This window comes from Pterocles gutturalis, unplaced genomic scaffold, assembly GCF_000699245.1.
Source record: "Pterocles gutturalis isolate BGI_N339 unplaced genomic scaffold, ASM69924v1 scaffold22430, whole genome shotgun sequence".
Lineage (NCBI taxonomy): Eukaryota > Metazoa > Chordata > Aves > Pterocliformes > Pteroclidae > Pterocles > Pterocles gutturalis.
The window spans coordinates 1-11,698 of NW_010146433.1; the positions used below are offsets into that span (position 1 = coordinate 1).

An 11,698-nucleotide genomic window follows, 5' to 3' on the forward strand; every position below is an offset into this window, starting at 1 on the left:
GAAGGGGGTAAAAATACACAGTGTCTCACCAAAGCCACCCTGGGAGCCCCCAGCCTCATTCCCAGTGATTCCCAAACTCTCAGGAGCCACGCCGAGTCCCCAGACAGCAGCAATGGGTGAACCCAGCGAGCCCATGGCCACTCCAGTGTCCCCCGGCCACAATTTCACCCTCTCTCCCCAGCCATAGAGCTGTGTTGACACCCAATGGCCAAAGACCATCCCAGAGGGTGACATAGACCTACAAGAAGCCACCCAGCAGCAACCCGGGGCGTTGGGTGCTGCTGCCTTTGCCGCTGCCCAACAGCCAGGCTGCCGCCGGCCAAGCCCCCCACTCAAGAAACTCCAGCGGGGTCGTGCCCAAGCTCCCTGCTGGCTCCAGTGCTCTGGATCCCATCACTAAAGGAGCTTTTCCATTGCTAGAGGAGCATTTCCATGGCTGAAGGAATGTTTTCATCACTAAAGGAGATTTTTTCCCCGGTCGTTGCTCACCTCCACCCGCTGCACTTGGGAGTAGATGGTGTGCACCGCATTGTCCTCGGCAAGCGGCGAATGCTCCTGCTCCCGGCTGGCTGTGGGGGGATAAGGAAGTCACCAAGCTGCGAGGGGAGCAGGGACCAACCCTGGCACTTTGCGAGCTGCATCCTGCTCCCACATCCCAAGGCACGGCGAGGGTGAGCCCGCGCTGGCTCTGTCCCCAGCACCGTGTCTGCTGGCAGGACCCGGCCGTGGCCGGAGGATTTCTGGGCACCACAGGACAGTTTTGCAAATTTGTCACTGCACAGGGAACGGGGAGGGGTGCACAGCCCGGCTGAAGCACTCAGATCAGTCAGTTCCCCTTGAGACAGTGAGATACGATCTCAGAAGCACATCATCTGGGTGAAGTGGGGGAGATAATGTGCAGGTACGTTTCCTTTTTTTTTTTTTTTTTTCTCCTTTTTTTTTTTTTTTTTTTTTTAAGCTGGTTTCCTTCCTGCCTTTTCCTCTGTGCTTCAAGAGCAACACGTTTCACTCCTTCCCAAGAGTCAGACTACTCCACAAATGAGGTGCCCACAGGGATCAACCCACTTGGTCCATTCCCTGGGGCCAGCTCCTGTTCCCCCCTGCGAGGCTCATCCCACCCGTGGGCCACCAGCCACCCCGGCACCCCTCCCCTCATGGCACTCACCACCAGGCATGACTAAATAGGCAACCACAAATGCGCCGGTGAACATCATCACCGTGGCGATGGGGACCACCACCGCCAGCACGAGATGCTCCGTCGTCATCTCAGCGCTGCCTGGGATGGGGGACAGAGAGGAGAGAGGGGTCAGCTGCCAACCCTGGGGCTCAGGGAAACCCAGAGCTGAGCAGAACGGGCTGCTAAAAAGTCCTCCATGACTAAATAGGCAACCACAAATGCGCCGGTGAACATCATCACCGTGGCGATGGGGACCACCACCGCCAGCACGAGATGCTCCGTCGTCATCTCAGCGCTGCCTGGGATGGGGGACAGAGAGGAGAGAGGGGTCAGCTGCCAACCCTGGGGCTCAGGGAAACCCAGAGCTGAGCAGAACGGGCTGCTAAAAAGTCCTCCTTCATCTCATCGCCTAATTTTGGGTTGGCGATGTCGGTAGAACAGGAAACAAGGGGCAGGAAATGCTTTTCTTGAGCAGAGCTCTCTCTCTAATCCTTCAACAGTCAGCAAAACAACCTGCCGGGGGCCAGATCGGAGGCAGATAAATACCTAAAAGCATCTCCGCTGGCTTTACGGAGGTCTGCGGGGTGGCAGCCCCTTTGTACAACGCCCTTGCGTCGCAGGTGCAAGAGAAGGGGACCCTGGGACAGAGCTCTGCAGCTCCAGCCACCAGTCCAGCTCCTGGTGTGGCCCCACTCAAGGGCCACTAGCGGTGACACCGTGCAGGGGTGTCCCACTGTGCGAGGGGTTTTGGGACAAGGGGATGACGAACAAGCCTGAAACCCCCAGGACATCTCATTTCAGCATCTCTCTTTCCTAAGCAAGAGTCCCGACCGTTTTTCCCATGGGGATATTTTCTCAGCACAAGTCACCCCAAGAGCCCCAGCATGGGTCAACGCAGCAGAGGTGTGACTCCACCTGAGGGTCCCTGGAGAAAGGGGCAGCCACCATGCCACCCGGCCCCGGCGAAAGTCCCCCCACGTCACAAGGGAGTGCTAGAAAACCCCGGTGAGAGAGAGCGTGACTTTCACCCTGCGAGCTTCTCAAGAGGAAGTTGTCACCGAGGTTTTTACCCTCCCCGGACCACCCAGGCGTACGAGTCTCATGTGTTTAAAAATGAGCCTTGAGCAGCGGGGCGCAGCGAGGAGGCAAGTGGGACCTGCGGCTCCTCTGCCAGCGTTTACGGGAAGGACTGGGCAACCCAGGGCCACTTTCCCTGCAAAAGGTTCCTTTGAGGTTGGAAAAAGTCCCCAGCAAGGCAAGAGCAGGACCAGGAGGCTGGAGGGAGCCGGGTCAGGACTCGAGGACTTACCCCCTTGCTCGTAGCTGCACTGGGAGGAGTTGAAGTCAACAACCCAACTGCTGATGGGGTTGCTGGCCGTGCAGGCGCAGGCGATGCTGGCATTCTGCAGGGGGTAGGAGAGGTGCAGGAGGCTGCTGTTGCGGGTGCAGAGCCCCGAGGTGCTGGCATCCCGGCTGCCCCAGCTGTAGGAGACGTTGTCCCCTCGCGCCGCCGTGCAGTTGAGGGTGACGGTGCAGCTCCCGTTGGTCTGTGCCCAGCTGAGGATCTGGATGCTCAGATCAGACACCGGCTCTGGAGGGAGGGAAGGAGGGATGGGGCGAAGGTTTGTGTCTAGGGAAGGATGCAAACAGTGCCTGGGAAATCCTGCTGGCCTCTCCTATATCCCCGGGAGATGGGCCTGGACCCGCTGCAAATGACATTAGAGGGGAACGTGGTCTGCATGCAGCCAAAGGCTCCTGTGAGATGGGGCTGAAAGAAGGTCCTGCAGCACCTTGGAGTCAGGGTAGGCATCTCCCACCCTCCCTGACCACAACCCACCTCCCAGACCCACTCCCAGCCCCACAAGAGGCTGGGAGCATCCAGCACAGTCCTCCCAAAGCAACGTGTCTCACCGTACACCTCCAGCTGGATCTGCCAGACTTTCTCCTCCGACCCCTTGCTGACGATGTACTCGTAGAGCTGCCTGTCCTGCCGGCTGGTGTTGAGGATCTCCAGGGAAAAGTCAGACGCGTGGAAGCGGGTCCGTCCTTCCATGTAGTTGGTGTAGTTGCTGTCTGAGTACTTGAGCAGGACCAGCTTACGCAGCGGGTCCTCGGTGTCCCGCTTCCACATGGCCGCCCCGAAGTGCACGGTGAGGTCCCGGAGCTCAGGGGGGATCCGCAAGATTGTCGCCTTCCCCAAGGTGCCCAGCACCGTTTCCCTCACCCTGTGGCCCATGCCTGGGAGGAGAATGGAGAGAAGGGTTGAGCAAGCAGGGAGGCCTGGGGGGGCTCAGAGCAACCGTCCCCTTCCATCCCAGCTGTGCTGGAGGAGGATGGATGTGCACGGAGCTGCGGTAGCGAACGACGGCCTTGGACCCACCCTGGTAATCTGCAGATTGGGGCCAGCTTGGGTTGCAGGAGATAAAATCAGTCCAAAACTGAACAGATTATATAACCACGTTTTCAAGCCCTGGGTTATCCACCACATCCTGCACCAGTGATCGTTGGAGGGTGGGAACGTGGGTCGCACGATACATCAGGGCTCATCGCAAGATCTGCCCCATGGGACCATCCCTGGAGAGGTGGGAGCAACCCCTGTCCCTCAGCCCCACATCCTTGACCCTGAAGAATGTTCAGGGGCCAAGAGTTGCCTTCCTCCACCCTTCCTGCCCACCCTCATCTTCCCAGAGAGAGGTGAGAGAGTCTTCACTTGCATCAGTGTCATCGTTCTCCCACGTTGGGCAATGGCTAAATCCTGATTTAAGGCTCCAGGTTTTCTGATGATGTGGTGAAACATCACCCCATGGAGCAGGGCTGCCTCAAGCAAAGGAAAGCACTTGTGATCCCAGTCTGGTGGGGATGCTGGTCCTGGGAGAAGGGTGCTGGCAGCTGTGGGACCACCCTGGAGAAGTCCTGGTGACACTAGGGCAGTCTGGACAGAAGCAATTCTTGGTAGCCATTGGCCAATGCCTGCAGCTGGGTGCACATCACGGCACCCACCTCCCTCCAGAAACCTTTGGTGGGGCTTTTCTTGTAGATGTTGCAGGAAATGCAGCCTCAGGTGTAAATCCCAGGTTGTCCTTCTCCTGGACAAGGTGGTCCCAGAAGCATTTCTTGATGACCACAGAAAAGTGCTCTTAAGAGGTGTGGAAGCATCTCCAGCGATGGTGGGACAAAAATTCAGGCCACCCACGTGTCCCAAAGCACCTCGACCACCCGGGTTTCCTGGAGAGCACACGAGAGGAGGTTCTCCCCCAAACTCTTTCCTGTCTTTGGCTGCAAGCCGATGATTCATATTTGCCCACACCCCCGGGCAAACGATTTTGTTTTTGTAGGAAACAGCACGGGGAGAGGTGACAGCTCACCCCTGAGCCAGCCCCCGGCAGAGGGAGCGTGGAAGGGACCCCACTGTGTCACCCCCACATTTCCTACTGACTTCTTTCCATTGGGGTGAGGCTTTACCCCAGAGGGGAAAAGAAAAGAGAGGAGGGGGGACTACCCCAGAACAGGTCTGGGGAGGCCCAGATAAGCCCAGTATCCGCCTCTCCTGCGGCGGATGTTTCCAGTAAAAACCACAGAGCAAACATGCTCCCCTGACGCCATCCCAAGTGCCATCGCTTATTTTTCCCCCCCTCCACGGTACAAAACACAGAAGTTTCTGAGCCGTTCCTGGGGACTACATCTCCCCAGCGTCAAACCAGCCTTAGTGACACAGTTGTCACGGCTGACCTGGTGGCTCTTTTTTTTTTTTTTTTTTTTTTTTTTGCCAGTAGATTTACTGTAAAGCCCAGCGGGCAGGGAGATGCTGTATTTTCTCAGCAACGAGTCTTCTTGACGTGCAGCGGTTAGGCTCCTCGTTAATTAACCAAATGGAAAAGCCCTTTTTACATCACGTTAGAAAAACCCTCTACCCCAGCGAGAAGCATCATCTTTGCAGGGGAAAATGACTTGGCTGGAGCAAGGCTGCTGGAGGAGGAACGTAAAGAAGTTTGAAACCATCCCTGTTGAAGCCCAGATGGGCTGGAGGAAAGCAAAGTGATCCGTGGCAGCACGGCGCTGGGTCCAGAGTGACCTTTGCATCAGGTATTGGGCTCGTGGGACTTTTGGCGTGCTGGCTGGACAGAAAATCCCAGGGGGATTTTAAAGGCAGGTATTCTAGTAAGAGCGAGCCAGTGGAGCTGAGGAGAATCACAGAGTCCCAGAATGGTTTGGGTTGGAAGGGACCTTAAAGCCCATCCAGTGCCACCCCCTGCCATGGGCAGGGCCACCTCCCACCAGCCCAGGTTGCCCAAAGCCTCATCCAGCCTGGCCTTGAACCCCTCCAGGGATGGGGCATCCACAGCTTCTCTGGGCACCCTGGGCCACTGCCTCACCCCCCGCACAGGAAAACATTTCTTCCCGAGATCTCATCTAAATCTGCCCTCTTTCAGCTTATAAACCAGAAGAAAAAAGTAAAAAAAAAAAAAACAAAAAAACCAAAAAAAACCCAGCTCTGCTAAGGTCCTTGGTTTCCTGGCCGAGAACATTTTGCGCTTGGCGATTACGCGAAGGCTGAAGGGGCTGCAGGGACACATGGTGTCCCCAGGGCAGGGGACCAGATGTTGGGCTGGCATCAAGTAGAAGGTCAGGATTAGTCCCAGCTCCCTGTGCTCTGCTGGGGGATCTGGGCTCACCTGAGCTCTTTCACACAGGCTCAGCACCACCAAAACCAGTTTCTCTATATCCTCCCATAACGGCCGACAGGCTGGGAGGACAGGACCCAGCAGCCCAGGGGGGTTTGCGTGGTCCTTGCTCCCCAACCAGCTCATCTCAGGGTGGATTTTGGCTCAACCAGGACACCATCATCTCCAGAACACCACCCAGAGCCAGCCAGGGCTCTCTGAGCAGCGAGAAAACAGGCATCGCCCCACTGCCTGGCCCTTTCCACTCGCCCTATACACTTTTTCTTGCTTGGGTCCCATCTCCCAGCCTGCTGGCACCTCTTGATCTGAGATGATCTCACAGAGAACAAGACAATCCACCGAGAACCTCCATCTCAAGTGCCCCAGTTCACATCTGGTACTAAATTATTTTCTCAGTGCTATTAATACCCCATTAGAACACCCGGTAGAGCGCTTCACTATCGCAGCTACACTTTGTCCATTGCCGTCTTTGTTCATTCATCATATTTCGTTCTCTTCTCCCTCACCACGACTGGCAGGAGCATATTAAGGATGCACCACGCACCCAACTGGGAGTTGCCAGCTATTTATCTTCTAGATGAATATTTATACTCGATCTGCCCGTCTGCCTGGCACGCAGCTCGCGACTTCTAAAGGTCTTCATTTCTGACGACAACAACAACAACAAAATAAAACCCCAAACAATCCAAAGCGAGTATTTCACGGAGAGGAAAACATACGTACCCCAAACACAGCCGAGAGAGATGAGCAGCCAGAGGTGGACGCTGCAGCCCATGCCTCGGTTCACGGAGCTGCTGTGGCAGTGAAATTAATATCTGCTGCCGGGCTCATTATAAGAGCAGGTGTACTCAAATTAGAGACGCTATCCTGGGCCATGTGTTTCCTGTTTTTGGCTGAATGACTTTTTTTTTTTTTTTCTTCTCTCGAGTGGAAAGTATTCAAAGCATCAAGTCATGCTGCTGAATGCTTCACCGGAGACAGCCCAAGAGAGCTGCAAGAAGGAAGCAGAGCATCAATTTATAGCTTGCACCAGAACCGCATCATCCTGCTACGGGTCCTTAACCCGACCCTAAAAGAGGAGGAAACTACCAGCAAGAAAAATCATTTCACGTACCATAACAATTTCCCGGGTCTGTACAGAGCATTTAAACCCTGCTACCGCAGCGGAGGCGGAGGTAGGCGGCTGCTCCCCCCATGCGGCAGCATCCCAACTGCAGCTGCTCCATCCCAGCACCGATGCTCGTCCAGAGAGCCGGCATGCACCAGTGCCTCTGGCCACGGTTCCCACCACTGCAGGAAAGCCTCAGGTATTTGGCCTCAAGTTGTTCCAGGGGAGGTTTAGGCTGAATATTAGTAAAAAATTCTGCACTGCAAGAGTGATCAGGCATTGGAACAGGCTGCCCAGGGAAGTGGTGGGGTCACCATCCCTGGAGGGGTGTTCTGGGACATGGTTTGGTGGGTTGGGTGGTGTTGGGTTGATGGTTGGACTTGATGATCCTTGAGGTCTTTTCCAACCTTAATGACTCTATGATTCTATATTCCAGGATTAACCCATATTCCTGCTTTGGGCTTGGACTGTGTGGGATCTACAGCGAGGAGGAGGACGGGTGGTCTTCAGAAACTCCCCAAGTAAAAGCCCTAATCTGCGTTCTCAGGTTGAGAACTCATGGTAATGATCTGGACTTCAATTTGCTCCTGTTTGACCCCATCCCCATCTGCCCAGGTGGTGTTCAGGGATGGGGACAGTCCTGCCCAGTGGGAAGGGAATGGGGACCACAGCTTCTTGCGCTCAGCGGAGAGCCGGGGATGGGGAACGCGGGGAAAACATCACTCGATTGTTCCACTGCTGGAAAGGGATGAGAAAAGCTTAGCAGTTGTTTTTGTGGTTTTAGTGGAATGAATTATTCACCCCTGCTGATGCTCGGCCCACGCAGCTTTAAAATGGGAGAAGGGTTTTCTCCTAGTGCTTCCTTCAATTTTTTGTCAGTTTTCAGAGGAAACCAGAAGAGACAGCGTGAAGCAGGAATTCCTCTGCTGTTTTAAACCAAATTTGATTGCCCCAAGGAAATAAAGGGTGAACTTACATCCCGCTGCTTTTCAGTAGAGCCAGGCTCCAAGAGCTCCAGGAGTTTTGTTGCTGATAAATTATTTCTAACGCTAAAAAAGCCTAAAACCACACTAAACTACCCCAGCATCCTGCTGGGCTGCTCCTTCCTTCTCGGAAAGCATCTGGCTGAGAAAAAAAAAAAAAAAAGGCCATTTCCCAATAATCAGCAGTTCACAAAAGGGAAGAGCTCAGCAGAGGCGTGAAAAAGAAAGGATGAGTAAGAGCGGTATGAGAGAACTTGGCTCCTTCTCTCAATTCACGTACAGAGCTTTGAGTCCCCAGAAAAGCAGCGCTGGTTCCTACCGGAGTCAGGTGGCTCCTGGTCCAAGCACTTGGCCAGATGATGGAGGGATGAAGACCATCGCCTTGGGGTGTTTTGCAGAGGGGTGTCGTGGTTTGACCCAGCTAGCAGAAACACCACGCAGCCGCTCGCTCACCCACTCTGCTCCCAGTGATGGGGGAGAGAATTGAAGGGGTAAAGAGAAGAGAAACTCATCCCCAATTGTCCCCAACTCTCCACCTTGCCACAGGTGGGTGCCCAATGCTTGATTGCCACAAACTGGTCCAGGACAGCCATGAAACCCCAACAATGTCCATGGGCACTACCACAATAGCGTGCCTCGGGCTGGAGAAATGTGAAAAAAATTACTTAACAAGCAAAACAATCATGAAAAAAAAAATCCTTCCCAGAAGCACCTAGGGGCACAAAAACCATAGAAGAGCTCAGAGAAAAACCTCCTTTAACCCAAAATAATGATCCCAAATGCCTTTACTTTCCCCATCAGCTCAAGTTGAAGTCTCCCAACTGGAAAAATGAGGCAGCACCGGGCTCCATCACAGGAGGTTTTATGATCCAGCCATCATCCTGGATTTTGTCAGAGGCAGAAGAGCCCCAAACCTCTGTATGGGAGTGGAGCAAGTCCCAGTCAAAGGAGGGATTTCTGCAAACCATACATTGGTGCAAAAAAACCATTAGCCACTCAGCAAAAAATGAGCCGCACATTAGACCCAGGAGCTGGAACAATTTGTGCTCGTTACTGATTTTCCAATGAGCTGGTGAGGTCCCAGTTGACCTTTTGGTGAATCTGGCCTTAGGAGGCTTTGCTTAAAGGTGGTTCTAAAAAGTGATGCCTCTTGGGTTTTACGGAGGAGAGAGCCCGATTCTCCCCTTTCTCAGGATGGTTTGCTGTAGGGGGCAGGAGCAGCAGTGTCCCATGGCTGAAGTGGCCCCAAAACATGACCTTGGTCCTCCTTCCAGGCTGAGTGACCATCTTCATCACTCATGAGACATCTTCCCACCCCAACAGACCCATGTACCCCATCCAAAGCTGACTTCTCCCATGGGGTACAGCAGTGGAAGGGCTCCTGTCCTGGGGAGGGGGAATGTGGCTCCCCCCATCATCCCCCTGTCCCCAAGCACCCACCACAGCCATCCCCAGCCCAGAGAAGAACACAGAACGGGCACCTAAAAATGAAGGGTTTAAGGTAAAAATTAATTAATTTAATGCACATATAGACAGACTGTACTTGCCCTGCCCAACCCTCCCTTGCAGAGAAAGATGAAGGAGCCACCTTAGCTCTGCCCCCTTGACATGCTCTGGTGCTCCAGACCTGGAGGAGGTTGGGCATCACCCAGATGCACCCTCGCTGGTGTCACCAGCTTCAGGCTAAGAACTGCACCATCCAGCACTGTAGCACCACTCGTTGGTCCCACGAAGGGGATCACTGACATGAGGTGATGGCCAAGGACCTCTCAAAGTTCATGGGAAGACCCAGGAAAGGCTCAGCTTGGGTCTCCCTGCAGATTTCAGGGCTAGGAAGAGGAGGATTTCCGAGCAGTTAACCATAAATTTAGTGATTTAGATCCATGGTTCTCGAAACACCGTTGTGACAGACCTGGGAATGTGATCGCTGACTAAAGCAAAGCAGAAAAGGTGAGGAGGGAAACCGAGGCATGGAGCTATTCCAAAGGCAGTGGCAAAGCCGCCACAGCCGGGTGGCTGTGGATGAGACCAGTGGGTGCTGGTGTAACGGACACTGGTTGTAATGGTTCCCCTCGAGCAACCGCATCTTCCTGCATCCAGCTGGTTTGGGGGCCTCATCCAGGCACCAGTCCCAGGGCGGGGAGTGATGAGACATGGAGACACATCAACTGTGGAGTATTGTTAAGCCAGATTGAGGAGGAAGAGGAGGAGGAGGAGGAGTTGTCCCAGGTGCACCAGCACACGGGTGGTGGTGCAGGACGCAGCAGCGGAGGACTCTCCTGGAGGCAGAGGCAGAGCAGGGGTGTGGGAAGGGTTGTGGGCTGCTGTGGGGGACCCCCAAGCCCCCTCCCCAAGTGGGCTCCTGCCACCCACCAGCCCATGGCACAGAGGGAAAAGGGACCCACCACTCCCAACCCACAGGACACCCATGGGCCACCTTCAGCCTTGCAGGGACCCACGGTCCCCAGGGTCACCACTGCTGCTCCAGGGACCCTCCAAAGCCATCCCACCCAAGTTTTGCCATCTCATGTGTGCATCGTGGCCAGTACCTGTCCAGGAGCAAGGGTGCCAGTAGGTCAGCGAGGCGTTGTTGGATGAAACGGGGTTGCTGACTTTGCAGATGTAGATTTCTGTCAAGGGGTCGAAGGAGACATTCTGCTTGGAGGAACCCGCACCCTCTGGCAGGAGCTTGCTGGGGGTGATCCACTCGTAGGTCACCCCTTCGAGCCCCACCGAGCACTCCAGGGTAGCTTTGCACCTCCCCGAGTCGTCCCTCATCACTTTGGCGTGCACGGTGGGCTTCGGGACCAGATCTGCAAGGGACAGCGGGATGTCACAGCCTTCCTGTTCCCCTCCACAGAGGACTGGGACCACCCTCCCATCCTCCCAGCTCACCGTACACTGTCAGGAGGATGTTTTCGATGTGCTCCTTGCCTGCCTGGTCCTCCAGGTACACCTGGTACACACTGCTGTCATTTTTCTGCAGGTAGCTGATTTTTAGGGTGTTGTTGGGAAAGAGCTCCAAGCGTCCCTTGTAGATGTTGTTGGGGTACCGGACAGTTTCCTTGCTGTCCCAGATGGCAATCTTTACAGAATTGTCGCGCCGCCAATGGATTTGGTGGTAGGACATCCGGTTTCCCAGGCTAGGGCTGAGATACGCCACCCCACCAACAACCCCGACCACCTCCGACGGACCGTGTTGCGCGTGGGCTGCCAAGAAAACAGAGACTGGTGCTGCTCGGCCAGTCGAACACAGCCCACCCCTCCCCGAGGCTCATCCCCACTTGGGGACCTCAATTCCTCCCAGACACATGGAAAATACAAACAACCCATTTGCTCACTAATTCCTGACACCTTTGGGCTCTCTCAGCCCTAGGGCTGTGTCGCAGGGACAAACCCTACAGCTGGTGGCAGAATTTCTGCTTCCCCACCCCAAGCATGGGACAGCCCGAATGCCCCTAAGCAAGGTTTTATTTTTTTCCTTCGCTTTCATTTTTGGGGTCCTACCCTCCCTCCAGGCTCACCGGGAGCAGCCCCCCACCCCAAGCTTGGTGGTGGCGATGCCGGGGGCTCCCCTGGGGAATGAAGCTGGTGGGTCCCACCGTGGGCACAGCATCATCATGGGAAAAGCTGGGGGAGAGAGCGGGGATGGGGAGGGTTTATCCCATCCCCAAAGCCATCTACCCACCAACCCAGCACCCCCAGCCTGGGGAAACCCGCTGCCGTACCTTGCATGATGAAGAAGAGG

General features: G+C 55.1%; 2 protein-coding genes across 2 annotated transcripts in view; both read right to left on the reverse strand.

Annotated features, from left to right (window-relative positions):
* Positions 1 to 489: 489 nt before the first annotated feature.
* Positions 490 to 7,055, reverse strand: SLAMF1 (signaling lymphocytic activation molecule family member 1; the record flags this gene model as incomplete). The annotated part of the gene is made up of 6 exons (XM_010085747.1): positions 7,019 to 7,055; positions 3,089 to 3,415; positions 2,487 to 2,768; positions 1,354 to 1,476; positions 1,166 to 1,276; positions 490 to 569 (listed from the first exon to the last, which is right to left on the reverse strand). Coding segments are annotated over exons 1-6 (960 nt in total), but the record flags the coding sequence as incomplete, so codon positions are not given.
* Positions 7,056 to 10,131: 3,076 nt separating this feature from the next.
* The window catches only part of LOC104470717 (CD48 antigen-like), a gene marked incomplete at its 5' end in the record, with an annotated part of 5,054 nt that continues 3,487 nt past the window's right edge, over positions 10,132 to 11,698 (reverse strand). The window contains 3 exons of the mRNA XM_010085748.1: positions 10,132 to 10,229; positions 10,500 to 10,763; positions 10,846 to 11,160. Of these exons, the coding sequence (XP_010084050.1) occupies positions 10,132 to 10,229; positions 10,500 to 10,763; positions 10,846 to 11,160 (677 nt within the window). The remainder of the gene's footprint in view (positions 10,230 to 10,499; positions 10,764 to 10,845; positions 11,161 to 11,698) is intronic.